This window comes from Brachycentrus maculatus, unplaced genomic scaffold, assembly GCF_059751285.1.
Source record: "Brachycentrus maculatus isolate JH-2025_06_01 unplaced genomic scaffold, ASM5975128v1 h1tg000320l, whole genome shotgun sequence".
Classification (NCBI taxonomy): Eukaryota; Metazoa; Arthropoda; class Insecta; order Trichoptera; family Brachycentridae; genus Brachycentrus; species Brachycentrus maculatus.
The window spans coordinates 281,272-297,802 of NW_028281069.1; the positions used below are offsets into that span (position 1 = coordinate 281,272).

Below are 16,531 nucleotides of genomic sequence, written 5' to 3' on the forward strand. Positions count from 1 at the left end.
TGCGGGAGATCTTTCTGCCGGATCTGTATATCCTTGTTCAACCACTTAATACTTTTGCTTGCGTGTTTCCACTTGTTTGTATAACACAATGTAATGCTTTTCATTGGAAATTCTTCGATAAATTACCAAATTTTATCTTTTCATTGTTTTATTTTTTTATTTTATTATTATTATAGTAAGACTTGTTGTATTATTTTTTTATATAAGGTTTTGTTTTTTTACATTTTTCTTTGACTTTGTTTTGTGTTTTTGAACTGGATAACATTTAAATTATCTTAACTCCTTAAATAACCTGATATTTTAAGTTAAATTTTTGTGAAAAAAAAACCGAGCACTAAGTGGTTAATATATTTCTGATAGGCATTATACAAGCAATAATAGGTAGAGTATTTATCGATACATTGGCATCATTCGTGTCTCATTTTAAGCATCGCACTTATCGGTTAATTGATGATACTAACAATACCTTTGAAAAATAAATAAATAATATATACACAGCTCCGAGTCAAATTACAGTGCAAATTTCAACCATTGGATATGACATAACAAATTGACCACTTCAATTGACAGTAAATTTTAAAAGTAAATATTGAAAAATTTGGCAATTATAACTGAAAAAATATTAATGGATGTTATGAAAAATACAATTTATATACATTTGGGTCATAAATATATTGGTCACATAATACAATTATACGTTAAATATTATTTATTATTGTAAATATGTAATACTTTGGATTTTTATTTATGTATTTGCAAAACGACCACTGTACATCACTTTAAAAAAAATCTGCATCATCAGTACAACAATTTTCGTTAGTTGAAAATTAAAAAAAAAGATTTTTTGTACTTAGTATTTTTTTTTTGAAGGCAAAGTGAACAATTCATATTCAGATATTACTAGTTGTTTCTGGCCACGCATCGCTGTGGCTCAGGCTGATTAAATGGAAAGCACACATTTCTAATATGTAAATTTCACAATGCTCGTGAAGCAATGCAAATATTAAAAATCGATGAAACAATAATGCAATTGAAAAAAAATGCTAAAGTGATAGGGCTGTCAAGAAGCACATTGTCAACCATGAGCAATGTATTGCTGTAATATTTAACAAATGGTGGACAAATGTCCACTTCTAAGCAATAAATAATAAAAATGCAATTTCAAAGAATTTGAAACTTATTCAACAAACAAGTCATTTAATATCATTGTACATCCACATTTTAGTTTAATGTGTTGACAGTAAATAATACCACTTATTGAGTTTTATTTCATTACTCACGACAAGTTTCGAAAACTACAGTTGTTTTCTTCGACTGGTGAATAGTAAAAGTGTAGTTTACGAATTTAGTAATGCGTAATGAAATAAAACTCAATAATTGCTATTATACAAGAGTTAAACTTTTTGATATAACCAACATATGGTTCCACGATTGAATAAATAATATGGCAGTAAATAAAGCAAAATTTTAAACCAGCAAAAAAAAATTCCTTTTAAATCTCATCACCGGCGGCCAATGGCAGTTTTGCAAATACATACACCCCATAATGATAGGTTTTGGCACAAGTAAGTAGGAATCGATCGCATCAAACTATAGTTTCCCTATCGCTCAAGACCTGTATGCCGTGTTCGGAAAAAATGAACTTAACTACGTCATCGTAGCTCCTCAGGGGGCTCCTGGGGCCGTCTACTTTTTCATCATCTTTAATTTTCAACTTGTCCAAATCTAGGGACAGGCAGTTACTGCTGAGCCGAGTGCTCCCGTCCACCGGATGACAGTTAAAATACAAAAACACTTCGTCGGTGAATTCCGGCTCGAGATCACATACCTTCCTGTTATTCCCGACCACTTTGTGCACCCCGGAGAGGTCCGTAATGACTTTGACGGCCTTTCTCGGGGTGGCCCGGACGTCTTCGCTCGAACCCGTGTAATTTTTGTTCAGATCCCCGCAAAACGATTTGGGGGACAGATCCGCCGTAGACGACACTTTGTTGGTCAGCCTCAGGCGTTTTTCTTTGAAATGCGTGCCCTGGGCTTGGGCGCTGGATGTGTAGACCTCGCTACTGTCCGCCACGTCTACGCCCATCAGATAGTTGATGATCTTGGAGGAGATGTGCGAGCTTTGGGGCTTCGGGGAGTCCCCCTTGAAGGAGCGGTACTCGTGAGGGGATTTCATGACCACGTCGTTGGGGGACGGGGAAGGGGTTATGGCGGATGGTTTTAAGAAAGAATATTCGGTAAACTTACTGCAAAGTATTCCGTGAGTCCATCCGCGAGTGAAAGCGTGTTGAGAAAAAGAAAAGTCAATTATGTTAGCTGCCGTTTCCATTTGTTTTTGATCTAAATTAAGAAAAAACATTAATTTTAATAGAGCAATTCTACAAAACATTTTATTGCTTGTATGTATATATATTATATTGTAAAAATACTGGCAAAAAACCTTAACTCTAAAATCACTGTTTGAATAATCCCCGTTATTTAAAGCTGTTAGCCTGAATAATTTTTTTTTCGTTTGAACCCTTCTCCACGCCCCAATGGTGCATAGGGCACTGTATTATATAAACGCAGTGTTATCTTGATCGTTAAAACACAAAGGAAAGGTGATCAGCCCTCCGCTTCAGGTACCAGTCCAGGGTAATATCGAATAAATATTAGGGTGAAAAAATCACTTATATTTATTAGATCGCGCTGTAGCCGAGCGCGCTGACCATTACACTACGGAGGCGGACGAATAAAATACCCGCTATTAAAGTCAAAGTTGAATTTACTTTTAAAACCACATAATTATGACATTTCAAACAACTTAGTTTATTTTGCCAGTTAATAGAATGTTGCAAACTTTATCATTTGAATCGTTAAGTTGCATATTTTCAAGTTGACAGTTATTATTTGTATAATTTGCTTGTTATTAATATTCATTATAATATTGCTGGCAAAAATATCATAAAGTGAGACATTTGGCTCAATAATGTACAGGTTAATATATCGCTCACTCAAAAAACTAGATTTTTCAGGAGATCGTTATTAAAGTTTAAAAACATGGTGAAATGTATTGAAAATAAATATCAAGTCACTTATTGAACTTTTTACTGTGCAACAGATCTTTTAAGGTAAAACCTTAAGGTTTTTTCTCCATTTGAAAAATATTTAGTATGTTTAAAAAATAATCAAACAATTCCTTTGCTTCAAAATGCAAAAACAACACTTTCTGCCCTGTAGCGGGTAAATATTAAGTTAAAAATATGACGCTTTTGCTGGGATTTAGTACATTTTCTGGGCATTCCGAAAACATGCACAACTGAGAATTGACGATTTTTGATATATGACGTTGTTGAAAGGAGTGAGCGATATGTTATTACGTAATATTCAAAATATTAACCTGTTTATATTTTCATAAAATATTTAATATATTATGTTCTCACTATCTGGAGAAATACAAGTTAAATAAAAATTGATGTTTTCATGTTTTGAAACATCTTCTAGTTTGTAAAATGATTCCGGAAGAATCTTCCAAACATTTCAGAAAGGTCTCTGCTAGATATTGTTTTTTAATCAACTCAACCATAGATGATGCCGAGAACTCGCGTGCGAAAGAAGTTGTCAATTAAAGGATATTTACAACATTCAAAATTTGAGTATTGTGGTTGTCAAACATGGGTGAATGTTACACGCGTATAAATTGATTACTTAGACCAGCCTATGACACATGATAAGCCCTTTAAATACCCAGGCATCCATGTTCCTATTCATCTATGTTGAGATATGAATAATTACTTTTATAATAATTACTTTTTTTTTTTTTTTGAAAAAGAGAAATATTTGTGTAAATATTTCAATTTCATACGACATATATATCGCTCACTCTTTTCAAGAACATCATAAATCAAAAAGCTTGATTTTTCAGGAGAACGTTTTTGAAATTTAAAAATATAACACAATGTATTAAAAATAAATATCAAGCCACTTATTGAACTTTTTACTGTGCAACAGATCTTTTTAGGTAAAACCTGAAGGTTTTTTCTCCATTTGAAAAATATTTAGTTTATTTAAAAAAAAAAATTAAACAATACCTTTTCTTCAAAATGCAAAAACAACACTTTTTGCCCTGTACCGGGTAAATATTAAGTTAAAAATATGCCTCTTTTGATAGGATATAGTACATTTTCTGGGCATTCCGATAACATGCACAACTGAAAATTGACGATTTTCGATTTATGACGTTCTTGAAAGGAGTGAGCGATATGTGAGCCTAAGCGGCTCATTATTAGAAATAGGTATCAAATTGTGGTAGAGTGGGTTCGAACCAAGAAACTCTGGCTTAAGAGTCCGCGACACCAACCACGGGACCACAACCCGACACGGAAGTAACATTGTAAAAATCAATGATTGTTATAATACTTACCTAATTGTAATCATAATTAAGAAATGCTTTATATATATTTATTTAAAACTAGCTGTGCCTGGGCACACGTTGCTGTGGCCCTAGTCTGGTTAAATGGAAAAGAAATAATGTAGAAATCACACATTTCCAATATTTATCATTCCAAATGAAAATATATATTTAAAAATCTACAAATAAATAATGCAATTGAAAACAATAAAAATGCTGGGCGATAGCGCTGTCAAGAAACACGCTGCCATGAGAAACGTTCCTTCATCTTCAAACCTTTATCCGCACCCTTTGGTGCATAGGGCACTGCATCATATAGAAACAGTGTTATCTTGATCATTTAATACATGAAGGAAAGATGATTAGCCTTCCGCTTCAGGTACCAGTCCAGGGTCATATTAAATAAATATTAAGAATGAAAAATCACTAATATTTATTTTGACCCTCTTGGGAATCAAACCCAGGACCTCAAGCATGGTAGCCTAGCGCGCTACCTACTACACTATGGAGGTGGACAATCGTTTTTGAGAAACGTTTAGTGTTATAATAATAATTTTAGATAATTTCTATGGCGCCATTTTCATAAAATTGTACTGCTTCAAGGGCGCTTAAAAAAATATTGCTGGGGCCACAAATGCAAACAAGACAAACGCGAAGGTTGCGGTTAATTTTTTTGTATCAAATGTTTTTTCATGAAACACAAAGCAATTAAAATGTAATGATAATCTGTCCAGGGAGCCACACAAAAAGTGCATACAATTACATTGCATGGCAAACATGAATCGTATCCAATTCACAGAACGTAAAATCCAATCCATGATTGGAGTTGTATTTATCTCACGCAACCTCTTGATCAAACACAGCGTAAGTTAAATATATAACTCACATGGCGTTCAACGAGTTGAATTACTTTATTTGTGAATATTATTGATGAATTGGAACATTAGAAATGCATACATTGCGACACAATATCTCAGCTTCACCAGCAAAACACACATCGACGGTATATCAACGGCCACACTCTTGGCAAAGTATACCAAAGTTGATATATCGATTCTCAGCACTCTTAACTTAAGGCCATCCTTGCAAACACAAAATTCAATCAGCGGCCGACCGCCGGAGAGGTAACAAGTCCCTCCACGCCTGATTTTTTTAAAAATGTAAATTGATTTTTATTTTTTATTTTTAGAATATATTATACATATATGGAAAACATATTTTTAGTATTTTTTTAACTGTACATTTCAATAACTCTTTTCTTTTGAAAACCATATAATTATTTTGAAGAAAAACTTCTTTTTTCAATACAAGAAAAAAAATAAGTTACGTAAAGTGTTACCAGGATGTAGAGAAAATAAAATTCCAATATACATTATATTGGATTTTTTTAAAATTTTTAGAATACATATATATGTATATGGAAAAAATATTTTTTATATTTTTTTTAACTCTTTACATTTCAATAACTCTTTTCTTTTGAAAACCATATAATTATTTTGAAGAAAAACTTATTTTTTCAATACAAGAAAAAAATCAGTTACATACAATGTTACCAGGATTTAGAGAAAATAAAGTTGTGACTTGTCAAACACTGGGCCTTAACACTTAGGTATCAGATCTGCAAATGCTTAAAAATGATAAATGTAGAGAAATGCGTGTCTTTTATGAACGCACTAGATTCTCCATTTAATGGAGCATTTCTATGCTTTAGATAAACCGTTATATAAAACTGATATTTACATGTTCTGGGTCCCCGATCCGTAGAGCTGATGCTGTTTGATATACGCGATGGTGCTGTCGTCCACCAGGTACTTGACACTCTCCCCCCTGCGCAGCAATCGTCGGATCATCGTGGAGCTCACTTCATTGGGTACCCAGTTAGTAACTATGGTTATATTGCGCTGGAACAAACATAAAAACAATAATATGAGGATAATTATTTAACACATTGTTGTCGGGCGGTTTTTTCAATAATCCCGACCCGAATTTTACTCAGACAGACTGCCGCCCGACCCTCAGTATACTAATAACAAGTAACCGCAAACCCAATTCCATCTGAGTGATGTTATTTATTGATTTGGCGTTTGATTTGCAGAACTCCATTTTAATTTATGTATTATTTTTTTAAATCAAACACAGATTTCTTGAGTCTACTAAGTTGTACTTTATTTAAAGAAAACACATAACAATTAATATCGTGACAATTGTTTCGCCTAGTTATGGCGTTTTCAAACGAATGTGCAGATTAAATGGGCTGACGGTCCTATGTAGCTATACAATTCTAGGTACTTAAGTGATAGTTTTAAAATGTGCAGTTATAATTTATGAAAGACAACAATAGTTAATGGGGGATTAGGAGTTAGTAGGTCACCACTGACTGCTTCATCTTTGATGTCAAAAAAAAAAACATTTAATATGTTTTTTGGATAGTTAACACACTATCTGTGGGGGGATTCACGCTCATAATAGAAATAAACATCTCTGAAAAGAAGTGATAACATTTAAACATACTGTATACATCGATATGAGATCAAAAGATGCCACAAAAGTGATGCGTAAAAATAACTTACACGCAATTTACAATGAGTCGAGTGAAAAGGTAAAATTACCCTTCCCGCCCAACACCACCAGTCGAGTGAAACGGTAAAATTACCTTTCCCGCAGATAGTGTGAAAACAAAATTATACATCAGCCATTAATATGTTTATAAAACTTTGACCATAGAAAAAATAGCTGCCGTATTGCTGGCTGTTGTGAAATTCTGCAAAATTCTGTCCCTTGAATTTCATACTAAAGGACTTTTACTAAATTAAACTATGGTATTTTTTTTACAGGTTGTTGCATTTTAGCATTATCAATGTTTAAAAACTTACCTTGTATCTTGTGAGGACATCGGAGTCATAAATGAACTTCTCCGGATTTGACCCACTTCTGCTAATCACAACAAGTCCATGTTCACCCAAAATAGTCTCCAACTAGAGATTTAATTTTTTAAATTTTTTAAATCACTTAATAAGCAAGTACAATACTCATATTGCTCACTCCTTTCAAGAACGTCATAAATAAAAAATCGTCATTTTTCAGTTGTGCATGTTTTCGGAATGCCCAGAAAATGTACTATATCCCAGAAAAGAGGCATATTTTTAACTTAATATTTACCCGCTACAGGGCAGAGAGTGTTGTTTTTGCATTTGAAGAAAATGTATTGTTTTATTATTTTTTTAAATATACTTAATATTTTTCAAATGGAGAAAAAACCTTCAGGTTTTACCTAAAAAGATCTGTTGCACAGTAAAAAGTTCAATAAGTGGCTTGATATTTATTTTTAATACATTGCATTATATTTTAAAACTTTAAAAACGTTCTAAGTTTTTTTTTATTTTTGACGTTCTTGAAAGGAGTGAGCGATATGTAAACATTGGATATATCTGACTGTTTTATTTTTATTGTCTGTCCTATAGTGGTTAGCGTGTTGGGTTACCATGCTTAAGGTCCCAGGTTGATTCCCAGGGAGGTCCAAATATTGTTTTTCATATAAATATTTATATTTATTAAATATCACCCTGGACAAATTATTGGAGCGAAGAACCTTGTTTTTATGTAGTTGATGATCGAAAAAACACAGTCTATGTGCTCCAGTACCCTATGCACCATTAGTGTGGAAAGGGGTTAGAAATAGAAGTTTTATCTCCAATAACATGTGACCTTGTTTTAATCCCAGTTTGAATGTGACCATAATCTATCTGACCTTGTTTTTTTCTAGTTTGAATGTGACCATAATCGATCTGACCTTATTGTATCCCAGTTTGAATGTGACCATAATCTATCTGACCTTGTTTATTCTAGTTTGAATGTGACCATAATCTATCTGACCTTGTTGTATCTTATATTGAATATGACCATGTTAAGATTCTATTCTATCTCAATTTGGAGGTGATCATATACTCTTTTGTCCCGGGTTGAATTTGGCAGTTTTGTTAGTGACAGATTTATTATAAAATATTTTTTAATTTAATTTAATTCTTTAGTTATCTTATATTACATTTAATACAAACTATTACTTATTTTACACTTAATTTACAAGAAATATATATTTTTACATCTTCTTACAGTAAACAAAACATTGATTTTAAAATTCTTTCAGTCTCTTTTCATTCGTCATACATTCAGGCATCTCATCATACATTTTCAAACACTTATACAATTTTGTGTCTGTTTTTTTTTAATGTCTTATTTTATCCTTTTTTATTATTTATTTGGCAGTCGCCCAGTGAAAGGATGTTTCTGCCAGTGTCAAGTATTGTTTTTATTAACAAACTTTTTAGCTTTATCATTTTAGAAATTATGCCCGCAATTCTAGAATTAGGTTCAGAAAGAAGGGTGGATACTTGGGTGGGGAGTTGGATTCCTGCCCGTGTTAAGCTATTTAGAAAGTTATCCTTCTCTGTTGTGAGCGAACACTGAAAGAACGTATGGTTTGCATCCCCTACATCTTGTCCATATTCGCAATATAACTAACTAACTAACTAACTAATCATCACGCCGCTTCTCCGCACGGGTAAGCAGAGAGAATAGAACGCCACACCACTCTGTCTTTGCAAACATTCTTCGCCTCTTCCACGTTCATGCATCTCCTCATACATACCCGCCGATGGTTACGACTCCTAACCTGACTACTTTCAAGTATTTGGCATACCTGATCGTGCCATGTTTTTCTCGGTCTTCCTCTGCTCCTTTTTCCACTTATCTTAATGTCGCCTCATAAATTTGTTTTACCGTTCTTTCCTCACCCATTCGTTCTACATGTCCAAACCATCTCAACACACCTTTCTTAATTTTATCGATGATGCTTTGCATTCCTTCTTTATTTCACTATTCGCACATCTATCATACATCGTTTTGTCGCACGTTCTTCTGAGAGATCGCATTTCGACTGCATTCAGTCTACTTTCATCCTTCTTTTGCCAACTCCATGTTTCACTTCCATACATTAGAGTTGGAACCAGGACTCCGTTGTGCACTGCCAGTTTAGCTTCCGCAGGTTTTTATTTGCTATAACTGATTTCATTTCGCAATATGGTGACCTTATTTTAACAATATGTCAAGAACATAACAACTTACATCTTCATCTGCCCACAATCCAGGAACAGAAAACGACTCTAAAAGATCTGCCCCACATAACAGTTTCAATTGGACTTTTTGCTCCTTCCGTCGAAAATCGTCCGTGTCATTGCCATTATTTTGGATATAGCCAAAGTTGCCATTGTCCATGTCATCCGTGTTACGGAGGGACCGATTCAATATGGCATCTGGCAACCACGACGGAATGTTGCCATCCAAAGCGTCGTTGTTTATTCGGTCGTTCAGGAAGGCGTTCATATAATTCTGAAAGCAAAAATTATCAAATTTGAACAAACGCGTGGAGTTGCAAAATGCAATTTTCCCCTTATCTTATCATTCATATCGACCTTAAAAATGTTTGTTTATTCAGTATCTGATATATCAGGTGATTAAAATAAAGATATTTCAAACATCTTGAGTGTGTCCAAATACTTGTTCACAAAATCTGGATTATCTCCAATTACAGGAGTTATTTTCATATTATTCCTGTAATTGGAGATAATCCAGATTTTGTGAACAAGTATTTGGACACACTCAAAATGTTGTAAATAAATTATCTGGTCAAATTATAAGCTTAATAATAAAAATGAAAATGGTATTTTCTGGCGTTTCTCATGTGTGTGATTATAATCCAGGATTCGGACCTCACATACCAATATAAGAGTTTCTGCTTAGTAAAAAGCTTCTTTACATCTCACCAATAGATGTCTCTAGTGAAGTTATAGTGATTCAAGAACAAGGTTTCTAAATTGGTTCATGTATATTTAGAACTTCCAAGAATTTGAGTAGTGTGGTTGTCAATAATGGGTAGAATTGGTGAATGTTACACGTGTGTAAAGTGATCACTTAAACCAGCCTATGACGGTCGTCAGCCCCGTAAATGCCCAGACTTCCATATTCTTCTTCATCTTTGATGAGATGTCAAAAAATAATATAAAATAAAGATATTTCATTTTATTTTATTCAACTTAGTAGAATATCAAAAGTCTGGCAATAATATTCACAATTGAATGATGTTATGCAAAAAAGTGCTGGAGAATTATAAATACTTATTAAAAATCAACTTATCTTAACACATTGTTTGCGGGAAACGCTTAAAAGTGTGTAACATGCTGTTGGTAGAGAGCGAGGACGCTTTTAAGTATTCTTTTTGCTTACTTTTGGTAGAGTGTAAGACACCAAAATACACTGAACAGATCGGAGTTGAGTAAGTTTTGTTTAGTGATTAGTATACGACCCTAATTAGTATACTAATTAGGGTCGGGGTTGATGAAAAAAACTCCTGACAACAATGTGTTAAGTAATACCTAAAACTGACAAGGACATTATCAAACACGCGAGTGTTTGATAATATCCTAAGAAGACGAAACGCATCACGTATTAACATATACATAAATAAAAAAATCAATTTAAAATCTTTCAAAAATGATTTACAAAAACATATAAGGCAAACTCCCGTTTGATTACCATTTATTATTTCTCATTTTTACTTCTTATTTATATGTACAAACCCTGTAAGCGAACTCCCTCTCTAAACACGAGCAATCTGCTCTCTTAGTGAGGTAGCACGTAAAAAAAACTATGTATATGTAACTATGTTGATTAGTATGCCATACAATGTATCTTTGATTAAAAAATTTATAAATAAAATAAAAAATATGTAGAATTCAATCCAACAAACCTTGTTTTATTTTGGATATATTATCCAACAATTCAATATGGAATTCTACCAACTGTCTGCAGTTACAATAAACTACTTAAATTCTTGAAAATCATAACTTATAGAACTCGATTGGTGAACAAGGATTTGGACATGTCCAAAAATGTTGTAAATAAATCTTTGGTTTTGTAATGACCATAAATGTGCCAAGCGAGAATTTATGCGGGTGTATATCGATTGCCCATCCATATGGATGTGTCTTGCGTGAATTTACGGAGACGCTTATGGAAATTTAGTCATTATTCATCCATGGGCCCCCATCAGCAGTAACAACACAACATGGTCAACCCAAGCATGCAACATAAACCCGGCAGAAATTAATTAAGTTCACATTATGGTGGAGACTGACCGGAGCATTTCGTCGTAACTTAACGTCGTAACATCGCTCGCGGCGAGCATCAGCGAGGATCCGAAACTATGGATGGAGCGCTCGGCTCGCTGTACTGACTATACGAATGCTCGCATCGTAACGTGTTACATTACAACGAAATGGCTCGGGTCAGTATGCACCCTTAAGCAGACAATATATACTAAGGTGACCATTCGTACTGGTTTTACCAGTACTGTACTGTTTTTTTTTTGGCATTGGTCCTGCCAGTTGTAAAATAAAACAAGTACAGATTTACCCATATCTAAGTATTGTTCTGGCTAAGTCAGCTACTAATTAATTATTAAGAATAAAACATTATTATTCTTAAGAAAAAAAACTATATACATATGTAAATGTTTAACCTTTCAGGGAGTATGGACGTAAATGAACGTCGGTGAAAATTTTCCTAAAAGGAGTAAGGAGTACGTCTGTCAGATGGTATATGTAACTTGTATAACAATGATATCTGTGGATATTTGTATATAATTTTGTCAAAATTAAAAAATATTTCGAAGGGGTGTTTTATTTCTTAATTTTACAAAATTTCCATCTTCATAGTACATAGATTTTCTAAAATATATGTTTTTTTCATGTAAAAAGAACCCACTTGCAAGTTAATATATCTTGTTTTATCGATCGATGAATTTAGAATAAAAGGTAGGTATTGTAATTGCAGTAATTAGTAATCCGATAAATGATAGTGATAAATATCAATTTTGACATGCCGAGATAAACTACAAATAATCCCTCCCCCCCTCCTGAAAAACCTATGCGTTGGGTAAAAATGTGTACTGGTTTTTGCTTTGAAAAAAATGGTCACCTTAATATGTACTGATCATTGTGCAATTTCAGTTGATGGATTTAGAAAATGTAAGCATAGTATCTCGTGACTAGCACTGAAACGGTTAAAGTTGAATAAATATTAGTATTTTAAACAATGATAATAATTTTTTTTTTAAGCTGACACAACGGGTGATAGATGATATATCAGTTCAAAACATGTCTGGAGCAGAAGATTAATGATAAAAATGGTAGAAAAGATGAATTTAATGCTGTGATTAAGAATGCAAAATGATCAGTTATTTATCATTGCGATCTTACTTTTCTGTGTTCCAGTTTTGGCGGGAAAACTTGATTAACACGGTGTGTGATATTTTTCACAGGGAATTTAGAAAGTAGCCGATTCATTGTTTTCTAATACGCAAGTCCACAAAATGAAAAGAAAAATAAAACAAAATGATAAGATAAGGTATGTGTAGTAAATACATATAATAAAAATAAAATTCTTAAATCTTTAAGTCTCAAATATGGGCGATGCATTGTGCTTCAAAAAGTTTGGTAGTTGGTACAGTCAAACATGGAAATAATAAAGCCCAAAGCATTGGGAAATTTGACTCTAAAAAGAGTCATCTTATATCCGTGCTTTCTTTTACAAAGGAGTAAAATGATGGGAACTTAACCTTTTCAGGAGTACAATAATCGATGTCCGACTTTCTCTGGGGAGTGGGTTTTTTTTTGCGTTAAATATGTATTTTTACAAATAAAATCTTTGTATTATGAAGATAGAAATTATGTAAAAATAATTTAAATAAAAAAATAAATGTTTTTTTGTTTTATGACAAAGTTAAATACAGGTATCCACAGATCGGCTGTCCAAACTTAAAACACAGTAAGGGACATTTTTTTGTAGTATGTTTTTTTTGCATTTTTGGACTAAGTAGACGCTACTTAGTCCAAAAATGCAATAAAAACGTACTACTAAATAAATGTCCCTTACTGGGTTTTGGGTTTGGACAGCCGAGATGTCATCACTATACAAATAACATCATACCAACTGACAGAGAGACTTCGACTTTCATTAACGTCGATACTCCTTTAGAGTGGTTATGTACTAAAATTACTAACATTTTATATATATATATATATATATATATATATATATATATATATATATATATATATATATATATATATATATATATATATATATATATATATATATATTACATGCGGGGCATTTACGGTCGTAAGCCCCGCAAATGCCCAGATTTCCATATTCTTCTGTATCTATGTTGAGATGTCAAAAAATAATATGATAAACACCTCCTATAATTGGAGACAATCCAGATTTGTGAACAAGTATTTGGATACACTCAAAATGTTGTTAACAAAGTAAATGATTTAAATATTAATAATATAGAGAACAAGCTAACTATTATTTGACTAGTAAGACACATGTGGTTCAAAAGAAAGAATTTGTTTTTTTTTTCTTCTTTATTTCAAATTATTTTGCATTATACAAACATGACATAAATTCAAATACAAAAAAATATTAATAAAATATAAATACAAAAAAAGATCCCACAAAAGCATGGCCTGTGTGTGGGTATACAATATAATTTAGGTCATGGTAAAGGGCACTGGCAAGAATACAATAGGTATTATAAGTGGAACTAGAATAACAGTGTTAATATAAAATACTTGACTATCAGAAAACAAAAAGTTTTTTTTAAAAATAAAATTAAAAACTGAAAAATATAAAAAAATATGAAAAAGTAAAAAGTAAAAAGTTAGTAAGACTGTAAAACATGAGTGATACGTCTACAAGAAAAGGAGCTTAAATCTGTCTCTTCAATAAAAAATCTAAGCAAAATTACCTGATGGTATTGCAAGGACATCCGAGTTCTCGTCCATCCCTCCTGATTGACTTCCCACTCGGAAGTTTTGATCCAATCGGACGATTTGAGCGCCAACTTCAGCATGGCGCAGCGGTGTGTAGCGGCCACCAGGTCCTTCTTGCCGTAAGCATCGTGTACGGGAGACATTATGCCCCCTATCACGTCGTGCGTGCCAAGGCAGTGAAAATAGTCTTTGGCTATTTCTGTGAAAAAAAAGAGAGGAACCTCTTTAACCCTTTCAATGCCCGAAGGTATTACAAAAAGGATATTTTCTGGCATTTCTCATATGATTATGTGATTATAATCCAGGATTCGGACTTCACATACAAATAAAAGAGTTTCTGCTCAATAAATAATATAAAAAGATGAGAAGTCACAAAAAAAAAAAAAATAAAAAATAACTAACCATCACGCCGCTTCTCCGCAGGGGTAGGCAGAGGGAATAGAGCGCCACACCACTCTGTCCTTGCAAACATTCTTCGCCTCTTCCACGTTCATGCATCTCCTCATACATACCCGACGATTGTTACGACTCCTAACCTGACCACATTCAAGTATTTGGCATACCTGATCGTGCCATGTTTTTCTCGGTCTTCCTTTGCTTCTTTTCCCAATAACATTCGCCTCATAAATTTGTTTTACCGTTCTTTCCTCACTCATTCGTTCTACATGTCCAAACCATCTCAACACAAGTTTCTTAATTTTATCGATAATGCTTATCTCAGCTTTGCATTCCTTCCTTATTTCACTATTCGCACATCTATCATACATTGTTTTGTAGCACATTCTTCTGAGAGATCGCATTTCGACTGCATTCAGTCTACTTTCATCCTTCTTTTAAATAAATCCTAAATTGGAGATAACGCAGATTTGTGAGCAAGTGGTCGGACGCACTCAAAATGATGTCATATTTACATATTTATAAGCATCTTTTAGTTTAAAACATGTATAGATTTACTATTAAATATGTCCATTTTAGTTCCCATAAATGTTTTACAAATAAACACGAATTTAATACCTTTTTTTATTATTTTTATTTTTATTAACATAAATTGTATACATTTATTTAAATCACAATTTTAAACATATTTCAAAAACAATTTGCAGAGACCCACCAAGCCACCTTGTGTGTCTTGTCGGTGGAGTTCTTTATTAATACATTTTTCATTGTTATTAACTATTTAAACCTAATACACACAAAAAGGAGAGAAAAATTAAGAATATAAATATTTTACAATTTTCATAAAATTAACTCTTGATCATTCACCCATTCCTTTATTTTGCCTTTGTTCCATATTTTATTTTGACCTCTAACATCCGTCGGCAACAAATTTAAAATGTTTGGAATGATATATTGCAGTGTTCGACTCCCATATTTATTGTTACTTCTTGGGACTATCAAACCTTCGTTGTCTGAATATAGAACCGAGACTATACTTGGACCGGGTCTTCAGTTTGCGCAAACCATTTTAGCATGGGCAACACGGGCATATGTTATAAAATATTGTGCGATGTGAAATTAAACACAAACTAAAATAAAATAAATGCATTACTTACCAAACATACGAAAATGCATCGGTGTTGGCGGGCTGAATGACCCGCAGGCCATCAGTACAATAGACCCTTGAGCCATCGTTAATGATATTGACAAAACAATGTAAGAAAATAACAATCACAGTGATATAACAATTTCACATTTCCACCCAAAAACATAATTTAATCTCGCGTCATTTGTGTTTTACAAGAAAACTGATTTACATATTTAAATTATGCGCACCAAATTTCGGTTTATTTGTATTGCACAAGCATTTGTAGCTTCGTATCACTTTTCGGTCGATATTTACTTCAAGGATAGCTTGACACCGTATTATTACGATTGAATAGAGATAATACAGGTATATTTAGAATAACACGTATAAAAATATTCTATACTGAGCGCTATTTTCGCTTATCTATGTGGCCCATTGAATATTTAATGATAAATTTAAGTTCGCACAATAATCTTTTTGCGACACTTCAAATAAAATATATTTTTTAATATTGACGTGACGTAAACTCAGAATGTTGCCATAATGATACGAATTATGATTTATTGAATAAAGCAATAAAAAACGGGGCAGGTTGTTATCACCTCACTTTGTAGGGTCTCTTTCAAACATTAGATTTTATCCCCGAGGGCAATATATCAAGATAAATTAGATATCGCTCACTCCTTTCAAGAACGTCATAAATCAAAAATCAACAATTTTCAA

The 16,531-nt window shown here is 33.0% G+C and overlaps 1 protein-coding gene across 1 annotated transcript; it reads right to left on the reverse strand.

Moving 5' to 3' along the window:
- Positions 1-214: 214 nt before the first annotated feature.
- Positions 215-16,337, reverse strand: Nmnat (nicotinamide mononucleotide adenylyltransferase). The gene is made up of 6 exons (XM_088268323.1): positions 15,837-16,337; positions 14,259-14,482; positions 9,512-9,775; positions 7,264-7,365; positions 6,131-6,291; positions 215-2,246 (listed from the first exon to the last, which is right to left on the reverse strand). The coding sequence occupies exons 1-6, from the start codon at positions 15,910-15,912 to the stop codon at positions 1,586-1,588; spliced, it is 1,488 nt and encodes a 495-aa protein (XP_088124449.1). The 5' UTR covers positions 15,913-16,337; the 3' UTR covers positions 215-1,585.
- Positions 16,338-16,531: the final 194 nt, after the last annotated feature.